The sequence below is a fragment of the Oryx dammah genome, unplaced genomic scaffold, assembly GCF_014754425.2.
Source record: "Oryx dammah isolate SB20612 unplaced genomic scaffold, SCBI_Odam_1.1 HiC_scaffold_25, whole genome shotgun sequence".
NCBI classification, from domain to species: domain Eukaryota; kingdom Metazoa; phylum Chordata; class Mammalia; order Artiodactyla; family Bovidae; genus Oryx; species Oryx dammah.
The window spans coordinates 103,139,355-103,153,011 of record NW_024070209.1 but is presented as its reverse complement, the minus strand read 5'-3'; the positions used below and the strand labels follow the sequence as shown (position 1 = coordinate 103,153,011).

Genomic DNA, 13,657 nt, shown 5'->3' with positions numbered 1-13,657 from the left:
CAAGTGCTGGTCACATGGTCCGTCAGCTGTTGGACCCTCCCCACGAGCTTCTCGACATGTGCGCTCCCATCCCTGCCTCCTTCAGGGCATTTAAGCCGCAGCTGCCGCCAGGGCCCCTATTAGAAGGAGCAGTCTGTCTCCCTCTCTTCTCCCTGCCCTGGGGACCCCGGCGGCCGGCACCCCGCCCCGCCCCCCCAGCCCATGGGGACGCTTATGGCTAAACTGCTCCTGCCCACAGTCAGCAGCCTGGCCTTCCTCCCCACGGTCAGCATCGCTGCCAAAAGGCGGTTCCACATGGAGGCTATGGTCTACCTCTTCACCACGTTCTTTCTGGCGGTAAGTCTCGGGGAGAGGGCCCTACCATCCACCCAGAGCACCTTCCCAGGGACAGAGGACAGGGGCTGCCTTCTCACCACTTTCCTGTGTTGGGTGATGAAGGAAAGTGATGGGGAGTGAAAGAAAGCTCAGGAGGGAGGGCTGGAGGACCCCTTCGCCTCCCTGGACCCCAGTTTTCGCTTCTGGGCCAGGAAGGCCCTCCAGGGTTGGTGTGAGTGAGACCAAGCCCACAGGGGCCAGGGATAGTCGGTCCAGGCCCGGCCCCTCCAAGGTTCCCCTTCTCTTGTCACTGGCCGAGCCCCCCCCAGGTGGCTCCTGGCTCCGGCTCCCCGCCCCGCCCCCTGGTACCCCGGGCCCTGCAGGGGGGCTAGCAGGGCCGGGAGAGCATGAGGAGCCAAGGGATCTGCCTGCAGGACGCGGCAGCAGGCCTCGGCTCCGGACGGCCTGCTCACACGCGCGTCTCCCCTTCGCGGGGCCTGCGCTTCTCGCTGGGCCCTTCTCGCTCTATTAATGCTTCAGGCTGCTGGCTCTTGGCTCCTGCTGCCTGCCCCCGCCCCCACCTCCCTGTGGGTCTCCCTCTGTTTCTCTTACTGACTCCCTCTGGGCCTGCTTCTCTTTGTTTCTCCGTCTGTGTCTGGCTCCCTGTTGATTTCTGGAGCTGTACGCCCATGGAACGGACTCTTTCTAAGTCTCCGGGTCTCTCCCTCCCTGGCCTCGTCCCCCTCAGCCTCCATGCGTCTCTCTGGCTCTATGGATCCATCCCGCTGGCTTCTGTCTAGCTGTCTGTCCACCTCCCTACATATGTACTCTCTCTGTGATCAGTCATCTACACACATATGTCATGAGTCGCCTCTCTACCCGCCTGCCCAGCCACCCGCCCACCCATCATCTCTCTACGCCTTAGTGCCGTCCTACCCCCTTACCCCTGTCCCTCTGAAGCTCCTTCCACCACCCTCCCCAGTGGACCCCGAGTGGCCCACTGACTCCCCAGCATACTCCATCAGTCCCAGCCTTGACTGAAGCCCAGCCCCCGGGGGCGGCATGCTCGGGGGGAGATCGGTGACCCCGAGCTCTGTGCGGGAGGTGGCCTGCCCCTGCCCCGGGCGGCTCGCTTCCCAGCAGCAGCCCCTCCCTGCTCATTCGCGGCATCTTCCCTCCTCTTCAGGACCCCGGCTTGGGTGAGGGCCAGGAGGTCTGCCCGGCAGGTGGGAGACTGGGGCCAGGCAGGCAGGGGGCTTCTCCGCAGGGACGAGGGCCTGCGGCCAGGGAGAGGAGCCGAGGTCTCGTCCTCCAAGAGCCCACAATAGACCCGGCCCAGGAAACAACGGTCACTGCCGGGCCCCCCCTCCCTCTCGGGGTGAGCTGGCCCCGCAGCTGCCTCCAAGGCTGGCTTCAGAGGCCCGCCCCACCCACCCCGCCAGCCCCGCCCCGCCCCGCCAGAGGGACAGGGCCAGCTGCCTCCGTGACAAATGTCCTCTGGCCACAAAGACTCGCTCAGCCCCTTTCTCTGGAGCCCCCGGAGGCACCATCGCTTCCCTTTGAATTTTGTGTTGGTGTACAGCCGATACCACCCCCGCTTCTGCCTCCCACGTGGCATCTTCTGTGTCCCGACCAGAAGGTGTGACCCAGCTGTGCGCCCCGCTGTGCGCGTGGAACTCCCTGGCCCACGCCACCCCACGGGCCAGGGGCTCCGGTCACCACGTGACAGAAGCCCCCGCCCTGGCCCCGGGGGCCGTCAGCTGCCCCTCCAAGCTCGCGGCCAGGACCTGAGGCCATGCGTTCCCTGCCAGGCCCCCAGCCCCACGTCCCACCCCCACCCCACCAGTGCCACACGGAGCCACGTCCTGGCAGACTCAGAGGCCGAGTGCCCACTGCCACACCCCCCTGCTCCTTGGCACGTGGTCCCTCCCCGAAGCTGACCTGCCCCACCTGTCCCGCAGCAGTGGGCCCGGGGGGCAGGTCCCTTCCTGGGCCAGCTCTCCTCCAAACCGCTCCAAACCCCGCCTCCTTGAATCCGAGTTCACAGGCAAGCCTTTGGCTGAGGGCAGGCCAGCTCTGCTGTGAGCTGGGGTCATGGCTGGGACAAGGCAGACGGGATCGAGGGCACAGACCACATCCAGAATTTCAGAGCGATGAGGTCTTCTATCCTACACAGTGACCCGTGTATTACGGGCGCTTTGAATACCTAAGAGACAGTGGACGATGGGACTGGGCTGGGACTGGGGGAGAAGGGGACCCGTGTCACTCTCAGAGTCTGGCCCTGCCTGCCAGAACCGTGCGGGGGAGCAAGCGTTCCCCTTCCTCTATCCTGGAGGGGCGAGCACGCTGATCAGGCCCCACCTGAAGCTTCTGCTCTTTCCTGCTCCAAACAGTCATATCCACCACCTGGTTCCTCCCCTTCAACCTTTTCTTTCCCTGTGTCTCTTCAAAGGGTGCGGCACCCAAAGCTCAGCATGGTCCTATAGTTAGGTCTGACCGGACAGACAGGAGCAGCACTCTCTCCTCCCCTGCTCTGGACACTATATCTCTGTTGATGCCGCCTCAGTGCCCGCAGCTTTAGGTCGCATACAGCTGCAACCAGCAGAAGCTCTAAGCTGCCCTCACCTTGGCTCAATGCACCAGGTGACCCAAGGCTTGCTCCGACCCCTCCCCACCCCCCACCACAGCGCCCCTGGCATCTCCAGACGTGGACTGCCCTCCTGCACGCCTCTCCATCCTGCTGAGCCGGGTTAACCAAGAGTCCATTGTGCTGGTCCCCAAGACTGTTTATGCCCTTGAGCTTGTCAAAATAATTACATCACGTAATTAAATATTGCTGAAAATGATGAAACGAGTACGCCAAAGGAGAGAGTTGTCCAGAAATAAGTGGACGGCTTTGAGAATACTGGCACTTTGCTTTCAAAGCCGATGTTGAGAGACAACCGTAGGAGTCAGGCCGGGGGCTGAGACGAGGACGCTGAGTTCAGTGCCTGCACACGGGTGGGTGTGGGGTTGGTGAAGGGGGGCGTCTCTGCCATCTGCCCTCTCTCAGACAGAACCTGAGAGTCACCAGCCGGTCGCTCTCAAAATGGGTTCCCTTCTGGCAGCACCCTGAGACCAGCCCGGGAGCCTCTTAAGAAAGCAAGCCTCCAACCTCCACCCTGACCTGCGGACAGGGCAACTTGCAGGCCAGGTCTGCGCCTGCGTCTTCACCAGCTCCCCCCACCCCCAGGGCTCCGGAGGCTCAGTGGTCAGAGGGGTCACTTGTGCGAGAGGAGGTGCCCCCACTCTGACCAGGGCAGAGCAGAGTGGTACCCAAGGGAAAAGGCTCTGGCCTCAGCTGAGCAGATGCTGAGGGAACGTGCAGAGCATGTGGGAGGGTCCCCACCTCAGTGGGGCTTTGGGGGACCCTATGGGAGAGCGGTTCAGAGCGCCCCCGTTTTTCAGACGGGGGACAGGGGCCTGGGGCCGTTCGGCGGCCCGCCCGAGGTGCCGGCTCGCAGTGCCTGGGGCCCCGGCACCCTCGCCTCCCTGCCTGGGGCCCCGGCACCCTCGCCTCCCTGCCGACCCTCTGCCCGGCTCCCGCAGCTCCACCACGCCTGCGCCGGGCCCGGCCTGTCGCTGCTCTGCCTTCTGCGCCACGACGTCCTGGAGTACTTCAGCATCTATGGGACGGCCCTCAGCATGTGGGTCTCACTGATGGGTGAGTGGCCGCCGCCCGCAGCCCAGCCCTGCACGTGGGGGTCAGGACACCCCACTGCCCGCTGTCCACCCAGGCCGGCCTGCTGACAGCCCACCCCTCCGCTCCCCTGTGAGAAAGCACATGCAGGACGTCAGTGCCTCGACTCCCATTTTCCATAACCATTTGAAACTGTGTATATAGAAAAGGCCCCTCACCTCACCCTGCTCTCTCTCCCGCAGCGTTGGCCGACTTCGATGAGCCCAAGCGGTCGACTTTCGTGATGTTTGGTGTCCTGACCATCGCCGTGCGGATCTACCACGACCGCTGGGGCTACGGGGTATACTCCGGCCCCATCGGCTCGGCCATCCTCATCATCGCGGCCAAGTGGGTGCGTAAGTGCAAGCCGCAACGCTCGGGCCGCCTCCCCTGGCGGAGACTCTTCCCTCTTGGGGTCTCAACCCACCTCCCATCTCATGGGTCAGCAGGCTGGACACAGGGCCTCAGCTAACACACAGGAAGTGACTGTCGGTTGCCCCCGCCTTGCAGACCCAGTTTGTATTATGTCTGGACTCACCAGCGCTGGATCTAACCCAAGTTACTTAATCTCTCTGCTGCATTTTCCGTATCTGTAAAATGGGTGTTACAGTTCAGTACCTGCTTCACAGGGGGTCGGTTCAAAGATTAACTGAGATAAAGCACCCCGAGGACTGGCACGGAACCTGGCTTTTAATATGCTCAGCAAATAGGAGCTGCTATTATGGTCATCGCTATCGTTATTATTATTGAAGAGAATGGCTGGTTTAGAGATGCAGTATCAATTGGAAGTGGCCTGGGTTAATCTGGGAAGACTTCCTGGAGGAGGTGAGCCTTGAGCCTGGTTCCAGTGAAAAGGGAGGATGTAGTGTGAGGTCGACAGGACGCCGGGATCACTCGTGAGCACGCAAGCGGCCTGAGCCGGAGTTTCCAACACCGATGGCCCTTCGCTGGGCACACAGGAATCTAGCACTCAAAGGCCTTTTACATACGGTCCCCAGGCCTCGCCCACCCAAGGGCCCTCCTGGCTGCAAGGACTGAAACCCACGCAAACTAGTCCAAGTGAAAGAGGGTGCTTGGCAGAGTAGACCCAGGGTACTTCCTGGGCCCCCAGGGCAGGGTTAAGGAACTGCGCCTCAAGGGGACCAGACATAGACCTGGGAAAGAGGTGGGGCTGGGCAGAGGGTGAGAAGGTGCCCACCGACCCACTGTGCAGTCTGGGGAGGGAAAATGAAGTCCTGGGGGTGAGCTTTCCAAACGCCGCCCTCCTCCCTGTGCCCAGAGAGTGGAGGATTTAGTTTGCCATCTGGTTAGTGAAGAAAGCAAGGCTGGGAGGTCAGCGACTTGACAAGAAGTCACGGCAGGACAAGCAAGGCCAGGCTGTGACTCCTCACATCTCGGGCAAGCCAAGCTGGCCCCACGCTGACCCAGGAGGCCCTCGGAGAGGCGAGGGGAGGAAACGCGCTGGGGTCTGACTTGTCTGGACCCGAGGAAGGGCCGCGTTAATTAACATTCTGGAATGCATAAACACAGAGAGCTCCCCTCACTGATAATTCACTCCCTCCCTGGCAGGAAGTGGGATAAAGGCTCCTTGTTCTGCCCTGAAGGGTTGTCCCTCCTCCAGAATCTTGACCCGTCTGGCTCTGGGCTGGATTCTAATTAGCCGGGAGAGCAGTCCCTTGCCCGTGTCCCTGTGAAGCCCTACGGGAACCCAGGCTGCCTGCCTCCCTCCATCTGGGGCTCAGATTGTGTTTTCTAGACCATTGAATGTGCAGCTTATTTTGGCTTTTCCAGGGCGGTTGTTTCCTGGAATGAGGGTGCATTTTTCTCCCGGAGCCTTGTCCCATCTTGAGCAACGGTCAGGGAGAGGAAGTGCAGAGAGATGGGTGACCAGAGCTGGGGGAGGGGCCAGGCCAGGCGCCCCCTGGGGCAGGGGCCTCGAGTCCAAAGGTGCTGGGCAGGCTGAAGGAGGCCTCCTGGGTCCCTGGGCACCTGCGCTCAGAGTCACACTGTCTAGCCGTGCCCACACACCACTTGCGACTTTGCAGGTCCTGAGTCCTCACCAGTGGTGGAAAATTCCAGAAAACTGAACACCAGATATCGGTGCGGGATTTATTTTGCGGCAAAACCAGCCCTGACCCAGCAGGAAGCTACTCACAGTCTCTGTGAGCCGCTGGAGGTGGGGAGTCCACCACCCAGAGCGTGTGTGACAGCGGGTTCCCTTGCTGGAATCCGAAACGCCCTGCCGGCTGTAGCACTCGCGGTTCGGGTTCTTGGGACGAGGACCCGCTTCTTCTTCGTCTGTTTAGCGAATGTGAACCCACGTCTCTAATTCCTACTTGAGTCTTACTCTAGGCAGCCCAGCTGAGGCACAGCCATCTCACGTGCCGGGCAGGTTTGTCTAAGAAGTGCTACGATGAGTCGGTCCACTCTAAGTGGCCAGAGGTCTCGCGGGGTCGGCCACATGCACCCCACTCTCTCCTGCGGTCACGCTGGAGGGCGGGTCCCACACCGCCGTCACCCTTCTGCTGGAGAACACCACGCATCTGGTCTCCTCGGGCTGGAAATTTGCAAGGGTTTCTCCAAGAGGCAGACGGGGCAGGGGGTCCTTCTGGGGTCAAGGGGCTGAGGGCAGCCCCAGTCCGCCCACCTCATGGGTGCTGCAACCGTGGAGCCCGATGCGCCTGGGCCCCTCCCTGAGCCCCGTTCCCCGCCCCGCCGAGGGTGCCGGGGTGTGGGTGCCCGCGGCTGGGGCCTGAGGCTCTCCCTTTGGCCCCCGTCCCCGCAGCTGCAGCAGATGAGGGAGACCAGGCGCCTGTTTCCGGACAAGAGCGTGTACACCCAGCAGATCGGCCCCGGCCTCTGCTTCGGGGCCCTGGCCCTCATGTTGCGCTTCTTCTTCGAGGTACTCTGGGAGGGGGTGGGGAAGGAGCCCCCCCCAAAGGCCCTGGCCAGCCCCAGCCTGCTTGGCTGGAGGCTGGGTGGGGCCGCCCCCCTCCAGGAGGCTCCAGCAGCACCCGACTGCTGCTGACACCAGCACCCCCGTTCAGTCACGGCCTGGTCCTTCCCTGGCACCACCAGCATCTCCAGGGGCGGGGGGTACAGGCAGCTTGCATTTGGTTGGTGCACAGCCCTGGAGGAGCCACACCTGGAGGAGGGGGGAAGAGGGGAAAGAGGGGGGAAGACGTGGCGGGGGGAGGAGCCCCACCCCACCGGCAAAGCCCTGGTGAGTCAGCACAGACCTCCGGTGGTCTAGGCGTGGAGGGCAAGACCACCATGCGCTGGACAGCGACAGGAAGCCTCTTTGGGGGGATACTTGGCCAGACTCCCAGGGATGAGCTGGGTGGTTGGGGAGGGGCCCGGTGAGCCCGGCAAGTGCCAGGTCTCACCAGGCCCGAAGCCAAGGGCGGGCGGGGACAGGTGGAGGAAGACGGGTCTCGGGGCAGGGGCTGAGGCCGCAGACTGGTCCCGCTCCGCCCCACAGGACTGGGATTACACCTACGTCCACAGCTTCTACCACTGCGCCCTGGCCATGTCCTTCACCCTGCTGCTGCCCAAGGTCAACAAGAAGGCCGGAAGTGCAGGGGCCCCCGCCAAGCTGGACTGCTCCACCCTCTGCTGTGCCTGTATCTGACCACGCGTTCCGGCTCTGAGCCCCACCCTGCCCTGTGCCCAGCCTGCCGAGAGCGCCTCGTCCTGCCTGACCTGGAGGAACATCCCTCCTCGGAGCCTGAGGCCTCTCCAGGGCTTCGGGAAGCACAGGCCAGGCGCTTCTTGAGAATCCCCTCATTAGGTTTGTACTGGGTGCTAAGCACCACGCTGGGAAGAGAAGAACTTTCTCCCTCCTCCTAGGCCAAGGCCCTGGCAGATGGGAGTGTCTGCAGAGCACCAGAGCCAGCGTCTCTCCCCTCGCAACCCGCCCAGTCCCAGCGACAAGGGGCCTGCCCGCCGCCCCCAGCCATGTGCTCCCCACGCCACCTGCCACCTGCTTTCTCTTGGCAACCGGTCTCCCCACTCCTGACCTGTGCCCTTAAGCTCAGTGTGCCCGGGTCAGCCAGGCCACTCTGGCGCTGGCTGCCCTTCCCACCAGGCCCCTGGGTCAAGCCATCTCCATGTCCTGTCCACCCTCATCATTTCCTCCAGTCCTCAAAGCAAGTCTGAGTAGACGGCAAGTTCAAGGCACAGAGGTACCCTACTTTGATGGGGAGAGAAGGCTGGAAACTGATGTGGGGTTAAGATCATAGTATGAAGGTCACTCAGCCACGTCCAGCTCCAGGGCCCCATGGGTTGTAGCCTGCCCGGCTCCTCTGTCCATGGGATTCTCCCGGCCCAGAGCTCGAGACAGCAGCGCTGACCTCATCCCACAGCCACCAGGCCTGGCACCACTTCAGGCACCTCACTCTGGAGTGCCCTCAGGGCTTTCGAGATCCCACCCAGGGAGACCGCCGGGCCCCCAGACTGGCCCCACGGGGCAGGGCTTGCTGCCATGTGCAGAGGTCAGACTGTTCCCGTCCAGGGCCCGCTGGCACCGCCCGGCGGTGGGGGCGGAAGCTGGCAGCCCAGACATCACCTCACAAAGCCGAGGCTCCCAGCTTCCCGAATGATCTAGGCACATCCGTCAGGCAGGAAGTTACCTACACCTGTCTGGGGCCTGTTTGTGTTTCCAGACGTGCAGCTACCCACGTCTGCGCCCACCACGGGGGGCAGCCCGTGGCGTGTCCTCAAGTCACCCCGGCCACGCTTCAGGGGCTGGGATAGAGCTGGCCCCGAGGGCGGGGGACCAGGCGGACCCCACAGCCCAGCCCCCGTGTGTCCGTAGGCCCCCTTGACTGCCCAGGGGTCCCGCATCCTGGGGGGCCTGGACACCGGCATCCCGGCCCTGGCCCCACCCCTTTCCATTTGCGACAAAGCGGCCTGCCTGCACTCAGGGTCCTCGCCAAGCTCGTCACAGCTCCAGGGCCATCAGCCAGACGCAGCCCCACAGGCGGGCCTGGGGGTGGGCAGGTGACGCCTTGATCGGCTTCGGGCCTTGCTGTGGGGGTATGAGCGCACGTGTGCACACACAGACACGCACACACACGTGAAGAGACTTCAGGTCTGCCCCTCTGGTCCCGTCTTCCAGTTCCACAGGGGGAGAGTCACGGCTCAGCACCAGGTGGTAAGGACTGGCTCTGGGGGCCGCACGGGTTGGGGGAGCCAGGCGGCATCACTCCATAAATCTGCAAGGTGGCTGGCTTTCGGCGTCCCCCGACCATCCCCACGACCCATCACCTCCTGCCCAGCACCCCCGGGCCCTCCCAGTGAGCACACCCCGGCTCCCAGCCCCGCGGCAGTGCAGCGCCTGGAAAGTTGGAGGCCGCAGCCTGCTCCCGAGCAGGGAGGAGGCAGGGGCCTGCCAGGCGCGTAGGGGCTGCACCCACAGGCTGCTCACTGCGGCTGCCCTGATTTATGAGGCCGTCTGGGAGCCCGGCCAAGTCTGTAAGTCATGGACAATTAGGAGACGCGCTCCAGGCCTCAGCCCCGTCTGCCTCTTGGGCTCCAGGCCCGACTGCGCCCCTCCTGAGCACAGCTGGCCCCGCGGAGACCCCCTCGGAGGGTCCCAGGGGCGGGTCCTGAGCCCACTTTGCAGATGAGGACCCTGACAGCCGGGGAGGTGGCAGCTGGCCCTCGTCCCTTGGGCACGGACCACTGAGTTGGTGGTGGTACCCAGGGTCTTGCCAGACATCCCAGAGACATCTTCTTCTGGCTTGAAGGAACACTTTGGCATCTTGTGGGGTAGAGGGGTCTAGGGGTCAGAGGGGAGTGCCCAGGAAGGGGACTGGGAAGAGAGGCAGCCCCTCAACCCCAAGACTGACAAGGACCAAGTGCAATGGCCTTCAGGCACCAGCACCCCCGATCAGTGTCAGGGAGTCCTGGGGTCTTCAGGTCCCTGGAATCTGAGACTCAGGTCCCTGGTGCAGGAAGCGCCGCCCCCCCCCCCAGACCATCCCAGGCCACCCTGGGCTCCAGACAGGGCTGTCTCTCCCACCCAGCCCCGAGGCAGGGAGGACTAGGGTCCCCGAGTCCCGAGACTGCCAACAGTGAGTGCCTGAAAACGTCCTCTGAGACATCACTGGAGGCCTCGAGTGGTGGTAACGGTGGAGACGCTCCCCCGGCCCAGGCAGCATCCGCCTGACGCACAGGCCCGTGAGCCTCTCGAACGTGCCTGGCAGAGCTGGCTCTTTAAATGTCAGCTGAGTCTAATTGATCTGAATGTCAATAGCCACACGGGTAGGGTTGCAGATAAAATACCGGATGCCTGGTTCTATTTGAATTTCAGATGGTAGGTGACTATCTTGCCTCAGTGTGTCTTAAATTTGGGGCACGCTTGCAGGAGACCTACCTAAAAATGACTCTGTTCCTCTGAAATTTAAATGTAACCCAGTGTCCTGTGTTTTATGGGGCATCCCGCCCCCACGGCTAGCAGCTCCGCACACGGCAGGGCATCTGCAGAAGGATGGGCAGCTCCGTGGACACGTGGGTTGGGTGCCCAGGCTTCACCCAGGCGACACAGTCAGGGAGGCTGTGGTGCCCACTGCAGGCGAGGCGGGGGCTGGGCGGGTGCAGGCCCACACTGGCCTCTCGGGGCCTGGGCGTGGCTTCCGGACCCTGTGGAGTAGCCGATGCCCTGCCAAGCACACGGGTGCCCTGGGCCCACGCACACACGGCCGCCTCTCCCCAGCACACTCGCAGCCCCGTCGGGGGAGGAGGAGGGGGGCGTGGCGCACACCTCCAGCAGCCCAAATGGAGAAGTATTATAAACATTCGCAACAACGTAGACAAAACAGTCTATTGTAGCGGGCCCCGGGCCCCTCCGCCTCCCCCCGGAGCTGGGGCGAGGCTGGCATGGCGAGGGGAGGGCTCGGGCCCCCGCCAGGGCGTCCTCTGTTTGCACAAGCGGAGGTGTTTTCGTCTGAGGGCAGTCTGCACGCTGTAGCTTTTGTCGCGTCTGCTACTGAGATTTCCTGTCTCTGCTATTCTCTTCCCCAGCAAGACCATCTGAAACCCAAAACTTCTATTGCCCCTTTATAAAAACGGCTTTACGGCTCGCCATCTCCTGCATCCCGGTCTGTTCCTCCTCCTCCTGCTCAGGGCTGCTGCGATTGTAGTTAGGGGAGGCCTGCTGGGTGCTGGTGCTGTGGCAGGAATTCGCCCTGGTCTCCGCCGCAGGGTCTTGGCGGCAGGAGCTGCAGGGAGGAGGGCCAGGTATGTGGGCAGGACGATTCTGCAGAGTCGGCAGGAAGCCCCGGGGTGTAAAACTCAGGCCTGCAGTTTAGCTGGTTAGCGTGGCTGTGAGCTGAGAGCCGGGGTCCGCAGAGACACACGGCACGTGCCCCCAGGGACCTGGCCACCCCCCCCTCGGGGCTCTGTGCCCTGGAGCCTGGCTCTTCCCATCCCTGCGCCCGCTTTCCCCACTTTGACCGGGAGCGGCAGCCTCTCCCCGCCCGGCGCTCAGGCCCATGAGGGTGAATTAGGTCAGAGGCTGGCTGACACTGAAGAGGTCCTGGGAATAAAGGGAAGAAGGCGGAAGCAGGAGGCGAGAGGTGGGGCCAGGGGCGTTGGTAGGCAGTCAGGGTCCCACCTGTAGTTTCCCACTACGTCCCCAGGCAGGCTCGCTGAGTCCCCCGGGTCCTCTCCCCCTCAATTCGTCCATTTGTGACAGGGCTCACTTCCCGTGAGTTTTGCCAAGATTAAATGAGATTATTGAATACAGAGCACCCGCAGAGTATTTCTTTAAACGTCACCGTTTAATGGTGGCATTGTCATCATCAGTGGTCACGAATGAGAAAAGGAGTCTCTCGAAGGTAAGTAGAGGACCCTGACCCTCAGGGGACGTTCACCCCCAAACACTCCCATTTGACAAGGAAACAAAATGCTTCAAAACAAGCGTTTATTATGCATGAAGGGATTAAGTAAGGCAGGCTGCTCCTCGGAAGAGGCAGGTTTGAGGCCAAAACTAGAAACCCAAGTGGACGGAAGCACGTGGGCCTGCGCACGCCTGGCTCTCGGACCTCTCCGGTGATGGCCTCACAGTTCCGCACTCCGAGTGTAACCGTCTCCCTGAGCTCCTGCACCCTTCCTCAGAGCAGCGAGAAAACCGCTGCTGACCTGAAGGAGAGACGGTGCCCACAGCTGAGAGGGGAACGGTCCCTGCTCCCGTCGCTGGCGTGGGTGCCACGGAAATCACCAAGACGCGTCCCTGGGAGCTCCAAGGAGCGCTGGCTCATTACATCTCAGCACAGGAAGAATTCAGGGAGAGGCAAAGTGAGCGAACGGTGATTTAGGAAAACAGGACGCTTAGGAGGCTTACTAGTGGGTGGGCGAGAGGGGGCCGCACCCCGAGAACTTAGTGGGCTGCAGTTTTATAATCAAAGGCAAAGTGTGGAGGGGAGAAGACCGCCGTCTTCCTCTCTCTTGGGGAGACATCACGCTTGCATCATCAGCTCCTCCTCCACGTCAGGCAACAGGGTTTCCTTGTCCCCACGTGGTCGAGCCAGGACCATCACGGCACTGTGTAAGTGAGCAGAAGGTGGAAACATAAGCTAAAAATGGCAAATGGCCTCAGGTCTCGGTAAGATGCCACCTTTCCCTTATATTCCTGTTTCCAGTGTGCCCTGAGGAGCATGTCCTAGGAATCATTAACTCGCTGAGCTCCCGGGGCAGGATGTGGGGCTCACACCACCATGGTGTTATGGTTCTGGGGCACATCTCGCGCTTCTGCCACACGGCTTTGTTGCTCGGCAAGCCAGCTTGGTTTTGTGGTCACGCGAACCTGCTTTCTTGAGTGATCGTTAACTTCCACGGGTCTCCAGGACATTTTTTTCTTTACTTAAAATCCCTAGTGGGATTAACTATGTAATCACCCTCTACTCTGTCTCTAACACCAGAACAGCGCTTCCCTGGTGGTAGTAAAGGGTCCGCCTGCCAAGCCGGGAGACACAGGACATGCGGCTCGATCCCTGGGTGGGGAAGATCCCCTGGAGAAGGAAATGGCAACCCACTCCGGTATTCCTGCCTGGAGAATCCCATGGACAGAGGAGCCTGGCGGGCTACAGTCCATGGGGTCACAAAGAGCTGGACACAACTGAGCGCAGATCACCAGGGCAAGAGAGGCGATTTCGTCTGGCGACTCAGGGTCCAGAGGCGGAGGAGGAAGCCGGCTGCCCCGCGTGGGCACCGAGCGGTCCCCCAGCCCCTCGGTTCACCAGGAACCAGGCAGACCTTCCAACTCGCACGATCTAGCAGGGGCAGCAGAGCCAGGAACGAGGCGAGAGCTGGGGGTCAGGAACATCCCTGCAGAGGGTGTGCTGTCCACTGACTTCAAGGAGACGGGGCAGAGCTCCAGGAAGAGGGTGAAAGGTCAAACAGGTACATCTAGGAACCGCAGAGTCTGAGTGGTCATGGACGGCTGTGGGCAGGGCGGGGTCGAGAGCGGATGGGCTGGCTCCCGAGGGCCCAGAGGCTCTGTGGGAGGGTTTTAGGGGGTCAGGTTCCACTGCCGTGAGAAGGGGGGCAAAGCCCAGGGAAAACAACAGAGGCTGCCGCCCAGCAGGAGGACCCGGTGGGCCTGGTGAGGGCAGAGGAAGG

At 62.3% G+C, this 13,657-nt stretch overlaps 1 protein-coding gene across 1 annotated transcript; it reads left to right on the top strand.

Moving 5' to 3' along the window:
* Window positions 1–11,787, top strand: MYMK (myomaker, myoblast fusion factor). The gene is made up of 5 exons (XM_040225618.1): window positions 1–336; window positions 3,904–4,018; window positions 4,237–4,385; window positions 6,819–6,935; window positions 7,515–11,787. Exons 1-5 carry the CDS (start codon window positions 202–204, stop codon window positions 7,662–7,664), a joined length of 666 nt encoding a protein of 221 aa, XP_040081552.1. The 5' UTR covers window positions 1–201; the 3' UTR covers window positions 7,665–11,787.
* Window positions 11,788–13,657: the final 1,870 nt, after the last annotated feature.

Excerpts from the sequence above, each read along its gene's own strand:
- MYMK (XM_040225618.1), top strand. The coding sequence starts at position 202 with ATGGGGACGCTTATGGCTAAACTGCTCCTGCCCACAGTCAGCAGCCTG. Across the intron at positions 337-3,903 it reads TCACCACGTTCTTTCTGGCG|CTCCACCACGCCTGCGCCGG; the intron begins GTAAGTCTCGGG and ends CGGCTCCCGCAG. Across the intron at positions 6,936-7,514 it reads TGTTGCGCTTCTTCTTCGAG|GACTGGGATTACACCTACGT; the intron begins GTACTCTGGGAG and ends TCCGCCCCACAG.